At 33.0% G+C, this 24,998-nt stretch overlaps 1 protein-coding gene across 2 annotated transcripts in view; it reads right to left on the reverse strand.

Annotated features, from left to right (window-relative positions):
* LOC127721870 (galanin receptor type 2-like) overlaps positions 1–24,998 on the reverse strand; it is a 46,650-nt gene that overhangs the window by 15,864 nt on the left and 5,788 nt on the right. The window contains exons 1-2 of one of the 2 annotated variants that reach the window (XM_052228680.1): positions 11,981–12,100; positions 4,858–5,203 (exon numbers count right to left, since the gene is read on the reverse strand). In XM_052228680.1, coding sequence (XP_052084640.1) covers positions 4,858–5,184 — 327 coding nt within the window. In that variant the 5' untranslated portion in view covers positions 5,185–5,203; positions 11,981–12,100. Of the gene's footprint in view, positions 1–4,857; positions 5,204–11,980; positions 12,101–24,998 lie in introns of those variants that run through there. The other variant, XM_052228681.1, reaches the window with a different exon arrangement.

Here is a 24,998-nt window from a genome sequence, read left to right on the forward strand (position 1 = left end):
AAATAAATAATTATACTTACTAACATTATACATATACTACCCTTTTTTGTACAACCCTTTTTAAGGCCAGATGACACAAAACAAGTATATACATTTTTGGGGCCTGAAACTTTCTTTATTTATCACATATTATACATAGAAGGACAACAACACAGCAAAATCATATGTTATCTAAATACCAAAATACCATAGAATTATTTAGGGAAAAAATTAAGTTAGAATACAAAAAATGTGTTAACTTAAAGATAAACTCATCATAGATATCAGAATTACAATTGTGTACGACAGACGCGCGGTTCGTCTACAAAAGACTCATCGATGACGCTCGAGTCAAAAATGTTAAAAAGGCCAAATACAAGTTACGAAACAGAACAATGTAGAAAAGCACTGGGGAGCGAATATTCCGAAAGGTTTTTCCAACTACAGCTAGGCTAAAAATTAGAGCAACTTCAATTATTTAGGCTATAAAAAAGTCAGAAGAATGGCAAAACTGAATTTTGAAAAGCAGTGTTACATATTTTTTAGAGAGATTTATTTCCATGACTTAGATCTTGTACATTACTTGTAAGTTTGTTAATCTTTATGAATAATAGAGGATTGAACTATTTGGATTAAGTAAAATGTCAACTTACTATCAAGTGTCAAACCAAATGAAGTCAAGATCAGTAATTGGATAAATTTGATATTTAGAATTAAAACCCAACAACAAAATCATGCGATATAATGTGGCAACAGCATCATACGGTATAATGTGGCGACAGCATCATACGATATAATGTGGCGACAGCATCATACAATATAATGTGGCGACAGCATCATATGATATAATGTGGCGACAGCATCATATGATATAATGTGGCAACAGCATCATACGGTATAATGTGGCAACAGCATCATACGATATAATGTGGCGACAGCATCATACGATATAATGTGGCGACAGCATCATATGATATAATGTGGCGACAGCATCATATGATATAATGTGGCGACAGCATCATATGATATAATGTGGCGAAGGCATCATACGATATAATGTGGCGACAACATCATATGGTATAATGTGGCGACAGCAGGCTCTTGTTTATTTGACATTACAATTTACAATTGAGATTTTTATCTATATGTTAATAATCAAATTTCACATTTATTTATTCATTTATATATTTTGATAATCTAGGTTTCACGCTGAAAGAGGTGATTACAATATGAATAATAACAGTTGGTGAGAAATTACAAATAATGCAAAAAAGAGAGTGGTATAGATTGTAAGATCCTGATGGCGCTGATCATGTTTTGTGTATATACATTGAGTTATGAATTATGATAAAAAAAATTCATATTATGCAGATGTTATATGTACTTGAGATAGAAATCAAGAAACACATTTCCTTTATCAGTTAAACAAATCAGAAAGTGTAACACAAACATTTACAGATCATGCGATTTGCCAGTGACAATACCTTCTGTTTTTATTAAGATTAAATGTCACTTGGAAGACAGGATCTGATTATTTCTAGTTTAATCTGCTGTAACAATAAGGAGATGTGGTATAATTGTCGATGATACAAGTATCCACCAGACACCAAAGGAAGAGGAGGTAAACGTTTCGGACCATACGAGTATTTGGACCAAACGCGTATGGTCGGACCATACGAGTATTATACTCGTTTGGTTATTACCGGTTCGGACCATACGAGTATTATACTCGTTTGGTTATTAACGGTTCGGACCATACGAGTATTATAATCGTTTGGTTATTAACGGTTAGGACCATATGAGTATTTAGACCATATAGGTATTTTTCTAATGAACTCTAACTTACTTAGCTAGAACGCAAACGGCACAAGTGACTAACTTGATTCTGTTGTCTATTACATATTGTCTCAATCTTGGTTTATCTTGTCTTCGCTAGCGTCAATTTACAGCGCCTCAATCCTGTCTACCTTTTCGTCCGCAAGAAAAACTAAGATGTTTAAGGAGGGGAATTTTTTACCTTTTTTCTTAGTGTTTTAAAAATCATTTTTTTCAGAAACAAAATGTCATCTAACTTCTTCTTATTTTCATTTCTTTGATGTGCTCCTGCTGCAATTCATTTGATCTTACTATAATTGTAAGATCGCATGAATAGGAGCAAGAACACATTACATAACTAAAGACGTTTTGAATTATTGAAGACATTTTATTTACTTAATAAAAACAAGACTATTGTAAACACCAAAATAAATTTAGATAAAGAAAAGAAAGAGAGTTCAATGACCAAAGTTCCTGTGAGTTGAGCAATTTACTTCTTATTTATCAGTTCATTTACTAGATATTTGTTGAAGTTATTTTCTATAATGACCATGTAAAAATGATTTTACTATAATTCTTACTTGTAAGTAAAATTCACTTATTTCCATTAATCATGTAACAATAATTACCTTTTTGATTGAATAAGTCAAAGAATAGTATTGAAACTCTTAATCTATGGGACACCTTTTCAACGTTCATCATGTCAATTATCAAGACCATACGCGTTTGGTCGGACTATATAAGTATATATGTAAATGCTCTTTTGTTCCGACGTTGGAAAGTTCCGGGCGGAAAGAACTAACTAGCCGAAAAGTTCCGGAGGAACTTATTAACTGGTTACTTTGTTCTTCCTCTGGTTTAAAAGTTCCACCGGAACAAAGTGACTAGTTGAAAAGTTCCAACGGAACATATCAACTAGTTAGAAAGTTCCTTTTTGCCAAATTAGTCAAAACCGGAATTAACTAACTAGCCCAAAAGTTCCAACGGAACTTATCAACCAGGCAGAAAGTTCCATTTGGAGAATTGATGCAAAGTAAAAGCGCAACATATTATATTTGAACCTTTCAAAGGGAAACCAAGATACTGAATATACCATATTTCGTCCTTTTTGTAGAAAGAGGGGGAAGAATGAGTATCAGTATATATAAGAGCAAATCATTAATTTACAAGAATACCCAACGCACTGAAAGGGGTTTCTTTGGGGACAAATATGCAAAATTTAAGTTGTATTTCATAGCTCACATAAAACGGAATAAGTTGCATTATCATGCAAATTAAGTATTCATAGTACCCTCAAGAAAGGGAAGAATACCCCTTCCTCATGTGGTTCTTTGCATCAATTCTCCAAATGGAACTTTGTGACTGGTTGATAAGTTCCGTTGGAACTTTTGGGCTAGTTTGTTAGTTCCGGTTTTGACTTATTTGCCAAAGAGGAACTTTGTGGCTAGTTGATAAGTTCCTTTTTCCGGAACTTTTCGACTGCACTCGGAATAAAACAACTAGTTGGAAAGTTCCATCGGAACGAAATAACTAGTTGAAAAGTTCCGCCGGAACAAAGTACCTGACGGAACATAGTGGCTGTTACATATACACGTATAGTCTTAAGGTCCGGAACATAAACAACTACAGGTAAACCACCCGATTATAAATTCCTGACTTGTGACATGAGAATTATACGAGGTAAAACACGCAGGTAAGCGATCAACTGATCTCTCAATACGGGACAGCTGTACAATGTACCAGCACACCATCACACGTAACTGTAAAAGTCAGTTGGATAGGGCTTGAATGAATGAAATAAACTATTAAGTAGGGTTTCTATTGCTCAAAAGTTAATTGGTTTTTTTTATTTACCTTTGTCTGTTGCATATGTTTGAAAAGAATGAAAAAAACAACAGAGTTGAAGACCCATTAGTGACCTTGGGCTGTTTTCTGCTCTTTGGTCGGGTTGTTGTCTCTTTGACACATTCCCCGTTTCCATTCTCATTTTCATTTACGTTATAAATTTCATGCGTCCGAAGCGCCTTTCCGGATTAACCTTCATCCGGAACGCACAAAGCCGAATGTTTGAAGCCAATGATGTATAAGAACCGAAATAGTTGAAGTGCTATATGACAAAAAAGGACATAAAAATAAGCCAAATCCATCTTTTTAATTTCAGACTTTAAAACTTAAACAAGTACATGTATAAGTGTAATTGTAAACAGATCTTTTTTTATTATTTCATGACCAATCATGTGTCTACTTTCGTGAACTACTAATTTACCCTGAATGTGTGATAAGATGAACATGCATATTGTCACATGTGTCACCATAAAAGAAGGACTAAATGTGGCAATACTGTAAATTTGGAAGGACAAACAACAATATATTTCTTGACAAAAGTTATTAAACCCTTGGCTGGAGGGTTATAGTTTCGATTCCAATGGTGACGCACAAACCTCCAGCATAGAATTTGGTCCAATGGGGAAAATAGCACTACACATAATCGATAAAATCCAAGTAAGGATCACAATATGTGACAATGTTAGGAATACATATAGAATAATGGCATTTTTGTTTTTGATTCTGACTTTATCAGCAAGAATATCAAGCGAGCCCGCTAGGGCGAGCTGATATTCGAGCTGATGAAGTCAGTATCAAAAAATAAAATGCCATTATTCTTTTTATCGACAATTTGTCTTTACTGTATTTTTTTTTGTTCAGAATATGAAGTAAAATGAAATAATAAGTAAAAGTACTTTTACGCGTACAAAACGTTGGGATAGTTGTTAGGTTGTATGAATGAAGTCGCGTGCATTTCATTGAAAAATTGAAGCGGACGGACATGAACTACACTGATACATGACGTCACTGCCTAATATTTTCAAGTATCAAGTCCTGTCCATGATCTTCCAAATATTAGGCAGTAAGATCAAAGGGAAATGCACAAATTGCCGATAATTACATATAACATATGATTAATAAAGAACTTGCAGACGATATTTCTCAAAATCAAAGTAGTGATCACAATATGTATCAATGTACCCGGCACAACAAATAAATAAACATAGGAATACTTACATATATCATATAGTTAGAAAACTTGCAGATGATATTTCCCAAAATCCAAGTAGGAATCACTATATGTATCAATGTAGCGGGAACAACAAATAAAATAAACATTAAATCAGCAAAAGCTAGGTTAACTATATATACATTTGTTACAGAACGTTCGCCATAACGTAACATTATATAAATCACAAGGCCATTGCCTATGGCTCCTATCACTATAATTAAACTCCATACGAAACTCAATAATACGACAACTTCTGTTGGCAATGGTTGTTCTCGTAAAGTCTCGTTTGATAAAAGTGGTGTGAGCGTTAAGTTTGTAGACACTGTTGTCATATTGCAGATTCTATGATATCTGTAAAAGCAATAATATAATATTTATAATATATTAATATAGAAATACAAAAATATTATTTTTTATTTTGACTTAATTTAAAATCCCTTTAAAAGATGAAACAAACTCAAACAGAAATAAGTATACGAAAGTCTTGCCACATATATCTGTACATACTTGACACCTTCTGCTAAGAACATTTGACACGGCTATAGTTGGATGTTCAAGCATAGTGTTTCGGTTATTTAAGGCGTAAGGTCTAATGTCCAAGCATATATCAATTAAAAGCATTCAAACAAGTAACAAGATGAAAACAAATATACGTTATTCCTCAAGTAAAAAAAGGAGATATGGTATGATTGCCAACGAGACAACAATCCCCCAAAGTTCAAATGAAGTGGATGTAAAGTAATTATAGGCAACTGTACGGCCTTCAACAATGAGAAAAAACAATATCGTATAGTTGGCTATAAAAGAACCGACATGAAAATTATGAAATAATTCAATTGAGAAAACTAACGGTCTAATTTATAACAAAACAATTTGCGAAAAAAAAATATGACCGACATTAACCAACGGCAACCAATGAACTACAGGCTCTTGATTTTTGACAGGCACATAAAAAATATGGCGGGGTCCAACATGTTAATGAGCGCTCCACCCTCCCCTAACCTGGGACAGTCGTGTTACAGCACAACAAAAGAACTATAAAAATCAGTTGAAAAGGGCTTACATCTTCAATAGATCATCATCAGATCAAGACAAAGCAGAAAAACATCTAACAATAACACAGACCGGACGTGGCAGGGTAATTATACATCCATAACAACAGAAAAGTACAGATCTGAGAGTTGCTCATTTTCTAACCACTCTAACATACGAATGCTGTATTTAATTCATTTTCCTTTTTAAAAAGCAATTGTAGCTTTATGAAGTATACAAAGATAGGAGAGGAATTTGTATAAATAAGTGACTTGTCACTTGTTTTGTTTTCCAATCCTTGCATTGTATGAGGGGCCTGATGGGTTATTTTCGTTCTTCGTGATCGGCGCATTTTCGCTATCGTGATCCGTTTTTCTACAGATTTAATTTTTTTTATATTTTCGTGATCCGTGATCATGGAAATTTATTTTCTGTGAATCGTGATTGACAAAAAAATCAACTCGTGAATCGTGATGAGACCCCCCCATCAGGCCCCTCTTGTATTGCTATACGTTTTTATTTATTTGTTTTCTAAATAAAATATTGTTTATACTAAAGTATACAAATAGACCGTTGGGTTATATGAACATGTTTTATGTTCATTATTAGAAAGAACAGAGCATAATTGAGAAATTGACCTTCTTTTAAAAGGTCAACACGTGTTGTGTGTCATCTAAATCATGACATATATTTAGAATGAATTTATATAAATATCATAAATATTTATATTACAGCTACAGAACACGTTGTTTATATATAAGATTATAATATTTGACGTTGTAGAGAAAATATAATGAAAGAAAATTCAGTATGTTTAAAACACGTTTAGCTATCAACATGAACAATAGGTGTGGCAAACACGAAAAGTAAACGTCGGAAAGTTTTCTTTTACCTATCGGCACGCCCGATTGTGCTCTCTACGACGAATTACTCTTCTTCTTTTTCTCTCTCTGTAAATCAGGGCATATAGCATATTTATATATAATTAATTATAGTCTGCCATGATAAGTGACATATGTACATATGATCCATCCATCACCTTCTCAGGTTACGTACAGTTTATTTCTAGTATCCGAAGAATAATTAAATAATATTATATGTCGATATATTTAAATTTATCACATATTATATATGACGTGTATGACATCCTGATGCTAGTATTGAAATGGTCCGTGTATTTTGTGTTAAATACAGTCAAGCCAAATCTCAATAAAATTATTTTGATTGTATAATACACAATGGCATATGCGGAACCTGGAAGATATATTTCATTACTACAAAGTCTTACACCACAAGAACATAGAAGTCATAAATTTGTCGAAACTTTTATTAATTTGTATCACAATTATAGGGATTACTTATATACTTTCATTCTTAAACAATGAGTAACATGACGGGTGCCACATGTGGAGCAGGATCTGCCTACCCTTCTGGAGCACCTGATATCACCCCAGTTATTGGTGGGATTCGTGTTGCTCAGTCGTTAGTTTTCTATGCTGTGTTACAGGCTCCTGACTTGGGACAGGCACATAAAGAATGTGGCGGGGTTAAATATGTTTGTGAGCGCTCAACCCTCCCTCTAACCTGGGCCAGTGGTGTAACAGTACAACATAAGAACAACCTATAAAAATCAGTTGAAAAAGGCTTAACTCATCAGATGGATACAAATAGAAATACATCTATCAAAACACTGAGGGGACGTGGACGGGTACATATACATCCCCACAACAAAGAGACACTAAGTACAGATCTGAGAGTACTCGCAGTTACTGACAGCTAGTTCAAAGCCAATAACAACTAATAACAAAAATCATGTATCTAAGACTCAGTTTATTTTCGACTTACAAGTTTGAATGTCCCTTTGGTATCTTTCGCCTCTCTTTAATAACAGTTTCTTGTATTTTTTGTATGCTCAAATCTATTCATATGCATTTCTAAATAAAACTAATTTGTGCAATGCTTGAGATGTGTTTTTTTACTGCGTATTACGTTGCTTGATAAAGCTACTTGCAAGCACGCTGTACTATATAAGAATAAAGGAACACATGCGTCACATATTAGTAAATGATTAGGAAGTTAAGTACATTTGACTAGCATTCAATAAACGTCCGAGTATAATAATAAATCACACTAACAATAAACGAAGTAAATATCAATAGTCATCTCAGATGAGGGTTTTGACGGGTGTTACAAAATAGAGAATAATGGGCAAAAATATATAAAAAACAAGAGTTAGATGGATCCGAAAAATATAAAGAATACAGTTAGATGGATCCAAAAAATAAAGAATAGTCAATAATGAGATGCTAAAATATAAAATATTAACATTGGCAGAAAGTATAAAAAATTGAGAAAAATGGCCTAAAAAATTAATACAGAAATGAAGGACCCCCCCCCCCCCCCCCCATCCAGACCCTCCCAGATTCCATCTGCAGATTTATTTCACAATACTACACAATATTTTATAAAATTATTTGAAAGAACATCGTATAAATCACTTATTCAGTTCGTTGAACAAAAAATGAATATGCGGAATGTAGAAGACAAAACTACAAAGTGAAACCAACACTAAATAAAGTGGTGAGACCGAAGCGCTTTACGGGATTACCATCATTGGGCGAACTCTCTCACAGGCACAAAATATTTAGAGAAAAGGATTATAGCTTACATGTATACGTGAGGAGGGTGAAAAACTGGGACATAAAAAGAAAAGTCAAATCTCTTAATGGTCAACCTTGCCTTAGGAAATTGAAACCTTAATTTCTTAATATTTTTTATTGATATCCGGCAAATGAAAGAAAGCCTTAGGTATGTTTCACATGGTGTAAATATGTCAGTACAAAAGCGGCAATGACTACTGAGCTGCTGATGCATTAGGGACTAGCAGTCCAAACCCAGTTGAACTGACTTACTATTTTAACCTGAAATAACAATTTAAAAATGTGTGCGTCCGGAAAGCATTCCTTGATTTAGCACAGTAGGAAATCTCACACCGAAAAAAAAAATGAAATCCAATGATTACTTGAATACGAATAATAATGAAATCCAATGATTACTTGAATACGAATAATAATGAAATCCAATGATTACTTGAATACGAGAGGCATGGCGAATCAAACGAATCAAGGCAGGTGAGCAACAGTTGTCCATCTCTTCTAGAAAATCTTGTATTGGAATTATGTCATAAAATGCGTTTATATCTTTCTAATAACATGACTTTGAAAATAAAGTTCTAGCGTCATTGAAGATCACGTACCAATAATGAAAGAAAATAATTGAATTCCCTAATTTAATAAGAATCTCTTTATCTAATATGAAAACTAAAATTGGAGTCACGATGTCCGTTGTTATGTAGAATAATACGACAACATATTGATTTAATAATATTACTATTTCCTAATGTTCTTTTCTGTATTATACAATCGAAATTTTTGTTGTTTAAAATCACATATATCATAGTATCAAGATTTGTAGTCACGTGTTATGAATAAATTATTAGCTGATATATTTCATAGCAAATCAATTATCAGGTAGAGTTCATGATAATGTAGGGGTTATGGTACTGTAAACCAACTTATTTTTGCGTAATTAGCTAAAAAAAAATGCTCATTCAGGCCGTTCTAGCCTACTGTAAATCGGTTGATTTTTACGGTTTTCTATCTTTGTTTATGCAGTCATCATATAGATAAAAATTCAATTTCGACAAGTTTTGCGACATTTATATTTGCGTTAATTTTTTAATCACGAAAATGTATTCCTCGTAAAATCACTTCGTTACGGATTTTTTTTATCATCAATGGTTTTCAACTTCGTACTCAGCTTTCCCCTTTTCAGATTCATATGTCAAAGATGAGTCTGTTGTAGAAAAAGACTGAAACTGTTTACAACAATACACAGTAAACGAGAATGAGAACAATCTCCAAGATATCTTGTGAATTAAAATGTATACAAACTAGATACCCTTTTTTAATTGACAAAACAAAAATGATAATATTTCTTATCTTTAGAGACTGATAATAATCTTTAAGAGCTGACTATTATCCTTATGGGCTTACCATACTCCAAAGGGCCTAATAAAAATCATAAGGAACTGGGAATAATCGTAAGGGGCTGATGATAATGCTACGGTACTAAAAGTATCCTTTAGAGGCTGGATTATAATCCTTGGGGCTGATAATACTCCAAAGTTGATGACAAAATTTTCCTTAAGGGGTTAATAATAATTCTAAGGGTCTGACCGTAATTATTGTAGGTTAACCATACGCCAATACTTCAAAGGGGCTAACAAAAATCCTGAGAAACTGGGAATAATTTTAAGTGGTGGATGATAATGATTTGGCATCTAAAAGAAGCTTCAAAGGACTGGTTATAATCATTGATAAACCTCGCCAAGTGGTTGACAAAATAAAATACCATTTACATAAAGTAAAATTATAAGTAAATGCCTTTCATAATGAATTGTGATTATCAGTAAGAATCAACCAACATTAAGATTTTAACACATAACAAGTTATTAAAATTTCAAACTAATTATTTGTTTTTTAGTACATTTTATAAATGCATCTGTTTAAATATTTTATTGACTTTTTTCTATCCACAGTTGATTTTTATTTAATTATTAATGGTAAGGTAAACATGGTAAACATGAAACAAACGCAATAAATAATTTGTTTAGAATCTGCCACTTTGGATTTTTCTCGGCATTAATTTGATGCTTAGGGAGCTACCATTTGATTTTTATGGGGGGGGGGCTAGGATGAACAATTTTGTCCTGCATTTTTTTTAGTTGTAATCTCTGTCCTGCCTTTTTATTTTTCACTCTATTCGGTCCTGCCTTTTTTTTTTTTTAAAGTTTATCCAAACTTTTTTTTACCTAAATTGTCATCCTGACTTTTTTTTTTTGCAAGTGTCTCATCCTGCCTTTTTTATTACTCAAAACTCCTGTCTTGACTATTTTTTTTTCAAATTTCATCCTAGCCCCCCCATAAAAATCAAACGGTAGCTCCCTTACATCAATTCTGTTCAAATAACACGTTACAAAGCTGTCAGCAGGTCTGATCAAACAGGACGGTTTGTTCGTCAATAACACGTTACAAAGCTGTCAGCAGGTCTGATCAAACAGGACGGTTTTTTCGTCAATAACACGTTACAAAGCTGACAGCAGGTCTGATCAAACAGGACGGTTTGTTCGTCAATACATGTACAGGTCACTCGATGAAATAGATTTTTATACGGTTTCATAAAAGGTATGTCTCCATTGTAAGTAATGGAATATTATCCAAATAAACAAAATGTAATTTACACTAAAGGTAATATAAAACGGTCATATTCAACAGTAAGTACACTATTTTAAACAATGCGTAAAAAATATTAAGAAAATATCTATTGAACATCTTAAAAGCGTGAAGGTTGATGGTTAACTTAACTTTAAGGAAAAAGCAATGACTTCAATTGGAAAGTTCCCATTCATGTAACAAATTTCCAGACGAACTGCCATAGGGACTTTGTATTGTAGTTTTTTTTTGGGGGGTTCAAATTTATAGACAAAATCTTTCCACTATAATTTTGATTCTTTTAAATGAGTGCAGCTCTAAAAAACCAAACACGAATCTGTGTTTATATTTCATTTAATTTCAATGTACCAATATGTTCTCTTTACACAAACTTAATTTACAAACATCTTGATATTTTGAGGTTTAAATAAAAAAAAAAAAAACATTCCCAATCAGAAACGATCAGATTGTAAATTTTTCGAATCCAAAATTATATTCAGTTGAGACTACCAGAAAAACTAAAGCCAATAGAAATTAAAAAAAATCCAGAAGAATATCGAGATCAGAGAGGGAAATCAAAATAAAACGCCATATGAATACATTGACTTTCAGGGTATTTGCCAAATAAAATAGCATACATATACATATACCCCCCCCCCCTCCCCCCCCCAAAAAAAAAAACAAAACAAAATTGAATCAATAAGTTTAAATATTTAGCAAGTAGTATATCATGTAGTTTACAAAATATCAAATAAGAACTATACATAATCTGCTTCCAATTAAGTTGAAATTAAATATAACCTACTTTATCTAATATACTTACGATTCTAATTGAGAAAAATCCTCTTAAATATCACTGTTTGGTTTAATAAACGATTTTACATAATTCTCTTTTAATACTGAACGCTCAATATTTCATCGCACTATGAAAAGATCTATCGGATTTCTCTGACAAATCATAAAACAAAGTGATGCCTCAACAGATTTTTATACAGGGTTCTAAATACATATGGTAATTATGCAAATGTTCATCAATTCAGTTTTTGTTTTTGCTATTACTTTATTGAATTTTTGTATGTCATTGATACGAAGTTTATCATATTCTTCTCTCATTTCTGTTCATTTTATTCATTTAGATCTATCTAATTACATGAATTGCTTATATTTTATTTATGACTTTGTGAGAAATTAAATACTTTTTTTCCGACTCATTGCTGTTCGCGTGTAAGTTTTACGTCAATTACAATGCACCTCAATGACACAAAATATCAACGCATCTCAATGAATTGTCAATACAGAAACTTTAAATTGAAACAATTTTAGGAAGTATTTGACTATGATTATTAGAAAGCAAAATGGAAGTCAGGTACACGTACATATTGCAATACACAATTTATTTCCCCAATCTGCTACAATCGTAGACTCTTTTTTTTTGCGATACAGAGAATGAAAATTTTCTAAAACTAAAGAAAAGGTATCAGAAAAGTTAGTTTTAGTAAAAAAAATATAGGTTCCGGTTGTTTTCTTAACGTGATTTGTACTTATCTCTTTATTTGTCTTTGGTATAATGCAGAGTGCACGAAGTGTCTAGTAACAAAAAGTACCGACTGTTCACATCGACCAATCAGGATTAGCCATACTCTTAATTCTGAATACCATGTCTTCATAAAATGGCTGCGCCCATAATATTAATGGTTGATTGGAACCTACACGTCGAAATACATATTTTTATTTTCCTGTCGGGTTATAAGACGTAACGAATTTTAATGACTTACACTATATATTTTTTTAATGTAAATGTTATTGTGGTTACATTCTTTTTAAATGAACATTAGTGATACATTTGAAAGTTAAAACAGGAAGTTCATTGAGGTAAATTATAGTTACTGCATTGGGATGGTATTGCGTTTTAGTGTCAAAGCTTTGTTATTTAAGTTTACATGTCTTTTGAACTAAAATATCAAGAGTTAATATTACATCTTTCTTTCACATATTGATTGAATCTCTGTTTAGATAAGAATGATTTGGCTAACAACTGCGTATTTTAACGTTGTTTTTTTTTTTACGATTTTTTAACCTTCAATCTTAAAGTCATAATAGTAACCCGACAAAGTATATATATAAAATTGAGAATGGAAATGGGGAATGTGTCAAAGAGGCAACAACCCGACCATAGAACAGACAACAGCAGAAGGTCACCAACAGGTCTTCAATGCAGCGAGAAATTCCCGCACCCGGAGGCGTCCTTCAGCTGGCCCCTAAACAAATATATATGTATATATATAATTCGTCTAAATAACAGCCCAACAATGTTAGTTCTGTAAATTTGCAGAAGCAAATTTATTGTTCTTCCCTGGCCGGTATTCGAACTCATGCTACTGAGATATCGTGGCACCAAATCGCCTTGCACTATGCCCGACGCGCTAGACCACTCGACCTCCTAGGCTCGACAAAAATCAAGCTTTCGGTAGCCGGGTGTTACCTTTCCTCTTTCCTCGTCAGTTTTTATCTAGCGTCGTAACACAGTACATAGTATATAAGGCATGAAGATGGAATATTGCAGATCAGCTGAATTATCTATCGTAGAGGATCTTACAAATTAAAGTAGGATGCAGTCACAGAAACAATTATATTATAAGCACGTCTGAACCACTGACAACTCTACGACAGATTTTATCCATCGGATCACCAGTGATAGTGATACAAGGCTGAAAACACATTCTGTATATATAATTCGTCTAAATAACAGCCCAACAATTTTAGATCTGTAAATTTGCGAAAGCAAATTTTTGTTCTTCCCTCGCCGGGATTCGAACTCATGCTATTGAGATATCGAGACAACACCGCTTGCACTGTGTCCAGCGCTCTAGACCACTCGGCCACCTAGACTGTACAAAATTCAGCTTTTGGTGGCCTAGTGTTACCTTTCCTCGTCAGTAGAATCTAGAGTTGTAACACAGTACATGATATATAAGGCATGAAGATGGAATTGATTGCAGATTTGCTAAATTATCTATCGTAGAGGATCGTAAGATACAGTCACAGAAATAAGTATTTGATAAGTACGTCTAAACAAGTGACAACTTTACGACAGATCCATCCATTGGATCACCAATGAAGGTGATAAACGGCTGAAAACACATCTAATATTCATAATTACTCTAAATATCAGCACAACAATGTTAAATCTGCAAATGTGCGGAAGCAAATTTTTTGTTCTTCCCTCGCCGGGATTCGGACTCATGTTATTGAGTTATCGAGACAACACCGCCTGCACTGTGTCCACATATTATATAGGATGTTAGTATCGATCGCGAAGTCAGGTATCTATCTTAAACAAAAATATTGAATTCAATCTATACATTTGTTTAATCAAATTAAACTATTCATAAAGTCAAAGTTGAGTTAACACAGGTTTGGAAAGTCTAATTACACTGTGAATGTTTTCCCCGGGACAACAGAAAAGCATTTCTGGAATGTACGATTTACATTTAAAAAGAAGATGTGATATGATTGCCAATGGAACAACTCTCCACAAGAGACCAAATGACACAGAAATTAACAACTATAGGTCACCGTAGGGCCTTCAACAATGAGCAAAGCCCATACCGCATAGTCAGCTATAAAAGGCCCCGAAATGACAAATGTAAAACAATTCAAAGGAGAAAACTAACGACCTAATTTATGTACACAAATAATGAACGAAAAACAAATATGTTACACAGCAACAAACAACAACCACTGAATTACAGGCTCCTCCCCCTGTGACTTGGCACTTACATGCACATATTACATAACAGTACAGTTCTTCATATTTCAATCAACCCAACACGACTAGAACACTTTAGCCCACTAAATTCAAACCTGATATTTGGCCTAACTATCAATTACAAAAACATTTACCATTGGTCTCAATGTATTGGATTGAAACCTTAAGATTGTGAATTCATATGCAACAGCAGTAGTATATATTCTCAATGTATTGGATTGAAACCTTAAGATTGGGAATTCATATGCAACAGCAGTAGTTTACCGACGTTTTGATATCGTAAATCCAGTATCAATATACATATCAAGTGAAATAATGAAATACACTTAGAAAATTGAATGAACCCCACAGGAAGAAGGACCGTGTACTATGTATGCATCATCCGTCATGAAACGCCACACACAATCAAAATACCATTAAAGAGAACAGGACAAAATCGGTAACTGAACAAATCAGAACAATATTATGGTATCTTAAGATTAAAGGTCACAGGAAATATGTCTTTTATGAGTTGATTCAGTCACATAATATCGGAAGAAGCCATTCATTGAGTTGATTACAGTCGTTCTGTCTTATATTGAAGCCAGATACCGATTCATGACACTAAAATAGCCCACAACAGCTATGCCTGATAACGCGTATGGTCAGTCAAAAACTCAAAACGTTCATGAGTATTCATAATTTTTAGGAATTTAAAGACTAGTTCACACGGCACTTCACATTTATGAGATATAGTTAAGACATACTGTGTCAATTATAGCTTTTATCGATGTTTTCCTTTACTACATGGAAAGACGGCTGATTTTTTTTAAAATTAAAAAACACTTCGCGTCGTCAAACAATATAAGACGGGGTCATAACAAGTACTAATTTGCATGAGGGGTTATGCACGCATAGAAGGAACGCTTACCCTGTCGACGCTGACGACGCTCATTTCTGCTCGCTCGCTCGATTCCCTCAGATTTTGTTTAGTTCCCTTGATTTGTGTCTTCTTAATGGATTTTGAGATTTGAACATGGGTAAACTACTAATTCCTCTCATTGAATCTAATTTAATGTTTTCGTGTTATACTTTGACTATTATGGATGTAAATAGCAGTATAATACTAGTGTTATACAATTATAGCCTTTGTACGATATAACCTCGTATCGACCTAAGAGAAGCATATGGACTGAGGACGAAGTCCGAGGTCGATATGCTTCTCTAGATCGACATAACATCGTATTGACCTAAGCCAAAGGCTACAATTGATATATCATTAATCAACAACTATTGCATGAACAGTGCAAAATTGGGGATTTCTAGAATGTATTTTTAGTAACATGCTGTATGCCCTGTGCAATATGCTGTTTTTGACCTACGAAAAGCTAAACACAACAGTATTGGTGTGCAATCTGAGTAAATACAAATGTACATAAGATCAAGTTTTAACGAATCACAAATCCTTGAAAATATTCGATTAAGAATAGATTTATATATTGAAGTCTTCATACCATTATATCATTCGTTGTAATAATTTTGATGAATTGTTGACGTACAAGCACATCAGCTTTTATTCAATTTATCCTGAAGGCGATAGGGCTTAAATGTCTTTATATTAATCCCACAGTGTTTGAGATGATCATAAGTTATTGGGAAACAGTTTATGCATTGTGTAAGACATGGAGGTTAACACGTATGATTTTTCAATTACCTCTGGCAATAGACATTTGATTGCTTTTTCATTAAAAGATCAAAATGAACGTACCAAAATAATGTTATTTCCAAACTGGTTTTATACCAAAGCAAATTTAAAAGGTGAAATGTTGTTTTAAACAGAATCCATAGGCGATTTTGTTGGAAACGTGCCTTTTCATGTCATTAAAAAAATAATGAATTCTGGCTTATACGATATTTAATTAATATTTGAAGTCAGGACATTAACTTTGCGTTATAAATACTTCGTAAAAAATTCCGCCATAAGGCCTACGTTTACAAAGGTTGTTGAAACAAACGTCTTTTTTTTTATTTCCACAGCATGTTTTTATTTTACTTTATAACAACAACCATACAAGTGAGAGGTTTATCTAGCTATAAAACCAGGTCTAAATCACAATTTCCTTTGCAAATAAATGTACCAAGTCAGGTATATGACAGTTGTTTTTCACTATTTCGGTTGATTGATAACGTTTGATTTTGTAAGTTTTTATGGACTTCCCCTTTTTGAATTTATCTTGGAGTTTGATATTTTTGTTATACTTTTTTACATTTGAGTAAAATAAGTTGCCACTTATTGAATTTGTGTGCCTCGTGTATGTGCAAATACATGTACCTCCCATGTCACTCGTTTGTCAATTAATGTATAAAACTAAGTTTATCCCTGATGTAAAGTGCATATAATATGAGGTATTGCGCTGACATGTTAATGGCATTAATATTTTTAAAATTAATGTTTATAGGAGAGTATTTCGTCTAAATGCGTCGTGTTTTGGCAGAATTGTCGCCTTAGATTTATCTTATCAGCTTAGTTATATACATGTCCTTTAAAATATAGTTTTCATTTGATTATTGAAAAAAACAATACATAAATGGTTTATACTTTTTATCATGCACTGAAATTAAGTTGACAAATGACATTTGATTTTTTGGTTTCTCTCTACATTGTTATGACATTGTGGTATGAAACCCTACATTTTATGTACTTCAAAGTACAGCCGTTGTGAGTACATAAAGCATAATTTCATAAGGCAGATTAAGAACTCTGAGTGCTCTCTACAATCATCTTTTATGTGGTGTTATTTAGTATTACAGGACTTCAGCATTGTCTACTCTACAAGAATTATAAACTGAAGTGCTCTCCTAAGTAACACTTTTTGTATTCCTCTGATGAAGATTAATAGATGGAGAGTTGAGTGCTAACGAACTAGTTTAGTCGTTACTTTATGTTAAATCTATGTTTTCGGGAATCTTATTTAATGATTGGCCTTAAATAGTTTCTGTTAAATATATCTCTATGTGTTTCTTAACTTAATATTATGTTTAATATTTAACATCAGGACATTTTTAAAAGTTTTCAAAATCAAATACTCCGTATCAAAATCTGTCATTAAGCTTCACATAAGTTGCAGTAACAAATAACTTCTTTGAATATGACAACAGGTCATTTAACAATCTACAATCTGAGTAAATTAAGTTATGGTTATAAAGAAGCAGACGAGAGGCGAAAGATACCAACAGGACATCCAAACTCATTCGAAAAAAACTGACAAAGCCTTGGCAATAAAAGAAAAAGGCCACAAAGCAAACAACGGTTTACAAAACACACCATAGAAACTAAAGACTGAGCAACACGAACCCCAACATAAACTGGGGATGATATCAGTCAGGTGCTCAGGAAGGGTAAGCAGATCCTGCTCCACATGTGGTACCCGTCGTTTTGCTCATGTAAGTACAAACCCGTAGAAAAGTCTAATTCGGTAGGTCACATTCGGGGAAAAAGGTTGCCAATTATATGTACACCTACATCTATATTCCTTGTTTATCAATGATTGCAACATAAGTGTATAGTGCATATATGATGAGGTCCTGTTTCTGTTTGTTTTATGTAACATTTGTGTTTATAAATGTAGCATTTCATAGATGCAACTAGTGCTTAAGATCATACATGTTTGTCGCCTTAGAGTATTTAACCTATATCTAGCTAGCTGAATTATATCTTTGAAACACGGATGTCATGGCGTTTTATTACTGAAAATATTTTTATTTAATAATATTTATCCTGCATTGAAATTTAATAAAATAATATTGATATTGAATTGGGTGGTTTCTCATTTCATTGTTTATGCCAGTGCTGTTTAAAAACCTACATTTCATGTAGTTAAAGTACAGCAATCGCGAATGTAATACGACAAAATTTCATAAGGCAGATTAAGAACTTTGAGTGCTCTCTCGGTAACTACAATCATTTTTTTATGTTGCATTATTTATTACTACACGGCTTCAGCATTGTCTACTATACAAGAATTATAAAGTGAAGTGCTCTCCTAAGTAGCACTTTTTTTATTCCTCTGGTGGAGATAAACAGACGGAGAGTTGAATGCTAAAGAACTAGCCTGTGCTTTCGGGAATCTTGATAAATGATAGGCATTAAATAGTTTTAGTTTATAACAATTATTTGCTCAAAGATACAAATAGGATCGGAAACAAGTTTAACCAAAGAACCATTAAATAGTTTCTGTTAAATATATATCTAAATAAAGACAACAGTAGTATACCGCTGTTCAATAGTCATAAACCGATTTTACTGAAACAAATCCGGGTCACAAACCAAAACCTAAAGTTTGTTTCTTAACTCGTTTAAACATGATGAATTCTGACTAAGTTCACTTGATATTTGTTTAATATTTAACAGCAGTACATTAAGGTTTGCTCAATCAAATACTCCGTATCAAAATCTGTCATAAAGCTTCACATACGTTGCAGTAGCAATCGTCTTCTTTAAACATGCCATTTAACTAACTACCATGTGAGTAAAATAAGTTAGGGTAGGCTGCCTCGTGTATGTACACCTACATCTATATCTTTTGTTTCTTAAAAAAATCATCATAGATACCAGTTTTGGTTTTTTTTTTAATCCCGACGCGCATTTCGTCTACATATGAATCATCAGTGACGCTAGAATCAAAAAATAAAAAGGCCAAACAAAGAATGAAGTTGAAGAGCATTGACGACCCAAAACTCCGAAAGGTTTTACCAAATATAGCCGAGGTAATCTATTCCTGGGGGTAGATAATCCTTAGAATTACGAAAATTCAATGTTTTGTAAACAGTTAATTTATAATTATGACCATATCAATGTTTGCAACAAAGTTTGCCATTTGTCTATCGTGCATATGTGATGAGGTCCTGTTAAAGTTGGTTTTGTTTAGAATATTTGTTTATTTTTGTAGTATTTAATAGCTGCAACTATTGCTTAAAATCTTCCATTTTTGTCACTTTAGAGTTATCTATATCTAACCTGTTGAATTATAGCTTTGAACATGGTTTTCACGGCGTTATAATAAAATTTAAAAATTACTTTTATTTAATAATATTTACCCTGCATTAAAATTCAAAAGAAATAACATTGATATTGAATTGAATCGTTTCTTTCTACATTGTTTATGACATTGCTGTATGAAAACATACGTTGTATGTACTTCAAAGTACAGTCGTCGTGAGTACATAAGGCATAATTTCATAAGGCAGATTAAGAACTTTAAGTGCTCTCTCGGTAAACATCTTTTAATGTGGTATTATCAATTTTTAATTATTACATGTTTTCAGCATTGTCTATCATACTGGAATTATAAAGTGGCTCTTCTTATGGAGATTAACAGACGGATAGTTGAGTGCTTAAGAACTAGTTCAGTCGCAACTTAATGCTGTATCTGTCTTTTCAGGGAATCTTGGTTAATAACAGATCTTAAATAGTTTCTCTTTAAATATATCTCCACAGGGTCCCGGACATACTTGAAATAATTACCGCATGAAGTTAAGCAACCAACAATAAATCAATCAATCTCAATTTGGGGAAATAACAGTTTGGCATATTCAGTAGACACTTGTTTATAATATTGAAGACCAAATGCCGGATTCTAGATGTCTTTTAAATATGTTTGTTGGTTAGTGGTCATCTACGTAAATTAATAACAGTAAACGGGGAATGGGATGTTCATCAATGAAACAGCAAAAACAAAGACACAAATAACCCAACGACATTTAGTCACATGTATATATATCCATCGCCCAAGTCTGAAATTGCTCAGACGTCTAGTGGCTTTTTTAAGGACTTGTAGACGTCCGTGCAATCTCGAATTACTCTCACTCTTGTTATTTACATTATTTAACTTCGTATTTTGCGTATTTCTTAAATGATAATGTGCACTAGAGAAGGCTGTTTTACTTCCCCATCAATTTAATTATCGATTGTATTTACTTTTTTGGTTACTGTAACTCCAAATGTGGTCACATGGTAGATACTGTGCACCCTTCTTAATCCTACACCAGTCTTGTTGTTTCTAGATTAAGAATGGCCAATAAAGCAAACAACAATAAATTGAATATTTCACTAGTGCATGCTACCAATAATTATTGTGTGGCCATTTCGCCTTTCATATTCAATAGGGCGAAAACACGAAAACGCGAAGTCGAAAACGCGAAATCAAAAAGTGAAACCATTTCGCGTTTTCGTGTTTTCGACTTCACGTTTTCGTGTTTTCGACTTTGCGTTTTCACATTTTCGACTTCGCGTTTCCGCCCTTTAGAATATGAAAGGCGAAATGGCCTTAACCGGCCACCATAAATAATGAATAAAAACATCATTCCGTAATAAGCAATAAAAATTCCATGGACAGTTCAGGTATTAAACAGATATATGAGAGTCTCGTGTATTTCAAGAGAAGTGAGATTATGTGCTACGAAAGGGTAAGCCTCTCAGATTGTCAGACTAAAAACATGGCCTAATTCCAGATTCTTTTTATAATTAAAATCTAATCAATGAAAAGAGCATTGGCTTCACAATTCACAACTTTCGAATATATTGTATATATTTACAATGCTGTGGTTTGTTAATACATGTATGTAGTACAGCAGACGGTGATCTGTTATAGTTGCTTAAGGCGTTTCATTTAGAGCTTGTTTATTAGGTCTGATTTGTAATTATACCACACTTCTTATTTTATAATTACTATCCAACTAATGGCATAAAGTTATTTTCATTTCGGTGTAAACACAATAAAACTACTTCACAATACTTTAAATTCTGAAGCGGTGACCTGCTGAACATTTTGTTTAATAACTTAAGACAAGATGGTATGCTCTCTTGTTTATTACAAATTCTATATGATGGCCTGCCCTTTTATGGATGATGTTTGAAGTAAGTCAATATTGTGAAACTCGATCTGACATTTGGAATGGTTTTAGCGGCAGCAATTTCATGATTTCTTTAGATTAGCAGAATTTTATGCTACTCAACAATTATGATTTTTCTTAATCTTTATTTCAATAAACGGTTTTTGTTTGTCGTTTATTATATGGTATGTTTTCTCTATGAAACTTCTATACAAATCAATTTCCTGATTACAGTCTGCAGGACGTCAACATCGGCACTTTAAGTGATAAGCCTGTTCATAGGTGAATGATGATGGAATTGGAGTTAATTAGCCTTTTAAAAACTACATGAAATTGCTCTTTTAGGTTTGTAGAAAACTGGGTTTTTTATTTATTGTTAAATGGCGAATGAAAAATATTGGATAAATGTTAATGAGACAGCAAACAAACAAACAAACATACAAACAAACAAACAAACAAACGAACAAAAAAACAATATTTCATTTAATTTCCTGGATATCTATTTTTGTTGATTATGAAAACTAGAGACTCCAATGAGTTTGAATTGCTAATTGTCATTCAAGGGCAATAACTCCTATATATATCATTTCGGCCATGCTGACCTATTTGTAGATCTTCTCTTGGAGATCTTGTTTGCTGTAAACAAGTTCTTTTTTCGGTCAGTTGTGCTTAACATTGCGTTTTCATGAACACTTATCATTGATTCGTCAGTTTTGACAAATTCCCGATTCGAGGCTGTTAGAAATTTGCACTGATATTTTTAGTTCACTAATAGTTAAGGCTAAGAAATCCAAGGGTAAACATTTCGCAACGAATTGTAATTAACCAGCAGTATGTTGTATTGACTCCCAAATCGATAGGAAAGTATCATATTATCATTGATGTATATCAGATCATTATCTTATTTATAAATTACTTTACAATGATTGAATTTAAACGCTACTTATATATATTTTTTTCTTAACAAAAAATATTGGGAAATGTTTTTTTAAACTATACGCATACAAAGTTTTAGGATATATAGACACCCTCTGTCCGTTTGTCCCCTCGTCTGTCAATGTGCCTTGCCAGAGCAGCTCTTGACTAAATGACAAGATGGATATCTATAATACTTCATTTGTTGAACACTACATGGGGATGTGTATTAGATTTATAATCACTAATTGAGCCCGGTCAGTATTAACAAGTAAACAGTACCTATTCAAAACAAAATAGTTTAGATGTTTCGGAGTTTAGTATGACGTTCATTTTCTCTGAACAAGGACACATTTTTGTTAAAGGGCCAGCTGAAGACCGCCTCCGGGTGAAGGATTTTCTCGCTGTGTTGAAGACCCATTGGTGGCCTTGGGCTGTTTTCTGCTCTTTGGTCGGGTTGTTGTCTCTTGACACATTCCCCGTTTCCATTCTCAATTTTATTTTTGCTTTCATATTATGTAATATAATTTTGGTATAAAACGAAAGATAAGTACTTGGGGTCATTGTTGAGCGTTTGTTTTGAATGAAAAAAAAATGTATAAAATTGATAAAGAAGGGCATAGTTTGCCTGTTCCTCGAATCACAAATACACAGGGAAATTTCACTCAAGTGAATTTAACCTCAAAAGAGTTTATATGTGAAACTCACATGAAATCAGTGTATGTGAGTTTCACATGAACCTCATGTGAAATTCACGTGAATTTTGAAAATAAAGTTTTTCAAATAACATTTAAATTGTCAAATTTATTTGAAATCATGAAAAATAACAACTTATTTTTTTTGAAATTCACGTGAAAAATGTTATGTGCTATTCATGTGAATCCCATTTCACGTGAAATGTTTCATGTGAGTTTCATGTATAAGTTCGTTTGAGGTGAATTTCACCTGAAATTTTTCACATGAGTTTCACGTGAGATTCATGTGAGCAAAATTTGCCTGTGTAGCTGCTTTTGCACTTCTAAACTTCCGGGAACCAGTGGGCTCCTATGTGCAATTAGAATTGACATGAAAAAATTATGGCTGTCATCATTCGTATGTGTTTATCAAATAGTTAACATCAACAACTGTACATAGAATACATCAAAATAATTAAAAGCGTGACAGTAGCAAATTATTTTACTCTTGGTCTTCTTATCTAAAAATTTGTCGACACCGTTTGTCAAATCAATATGCATAGATATTCAGATTTAAAATTTCAAAGACTTTTGTCAATTTCATCTGTGATAAAACCAATGTGAAAGCTAAAAATAATTTGATAATTATTTGATTTAAGTGCAAATTGCAAGACGATCTGTGGTACGTTATAAATAATAATTAAGTTCGGTGAACTCTAACAATAAACGACGCACGTCGTAATGTTAAGGACAGAGTTAAATTGCCATAATTGTTATAAGAAAAAAGAATAATTTTTGTTTTATTCCGCCTATATTAAATGCATGATTATTATTATTATTATTATTTTTTTTTTTGCACATGAATTTACTGTAAAATGATTTTTTAATTAAATGATAATTGCCATCTTATCCGATTCATGCTCGGATCCAGTATGTGAGATAAGTGGGGTTCGAAATTCTAATTAAAATAAGCTGACGTGTTAAAGCCAAAACATATATCAGTTGTTTTAGATGTGGTATGGGTGTAGGGTGCGTCCTTGCAATTTCAAGAGGAAAAATAAACGTTTCAATTAGAACCTTAGCCGGTTCGCCAGTCCCATCATTATTATAACCCGTTTGACATATGCATGTACGGCCATGTATTCAAATTATCGGTATATATTAAGATCATATGCATAAAAAAACGAGAAAATGAAAAAAAAAAATTAAGCTTCACAGTGTAAGCACATAATCTTCAAAGATCGACGAAAAAAGTAATTGTTCAATTTGATATTTCGACTTCAGACATGTCTGATGTTGATTTCTCATATTCTAATCTACAACTGGACGTTAAGTAAACAACGATCAGTCAATCAATACGATATTCTGTCAACAAATAATTTACAACCACGAGGAATGCAGTCTGAACTAACGCTATTTTGATTTGTGAAGTTTTTTTCTTATGTTGTGTTTGGTTGTCAGACTACTGTCCCAGGTTAAAGGGAGGGTCGTTGAAGGTCGTACAGTGAACTGATAATGTTCTATTGTTTGTCCTTTGGTCTTTATGGTTAGTTGTATAATTGTCGTTCATATCCCATCCTTTCACGTTTGTAACGCAGGTTTTAGCCTCAGAC

Source organism: Mytilus californianus, unplaced genomic scaffold (genome assembly GCF_021869535.1).
Source record: "Mytilus californianus isolate M0D057914Y unplaced genomic scaffold, xbMytCali1.0.p SCAF_12, whole genome shotgun sequence".
NCBI lineage: Eukaryota > Metazoa > Mollusca > Bivalvia > Mytilida > Mytilidae > Mytilus > Mytilus californianus.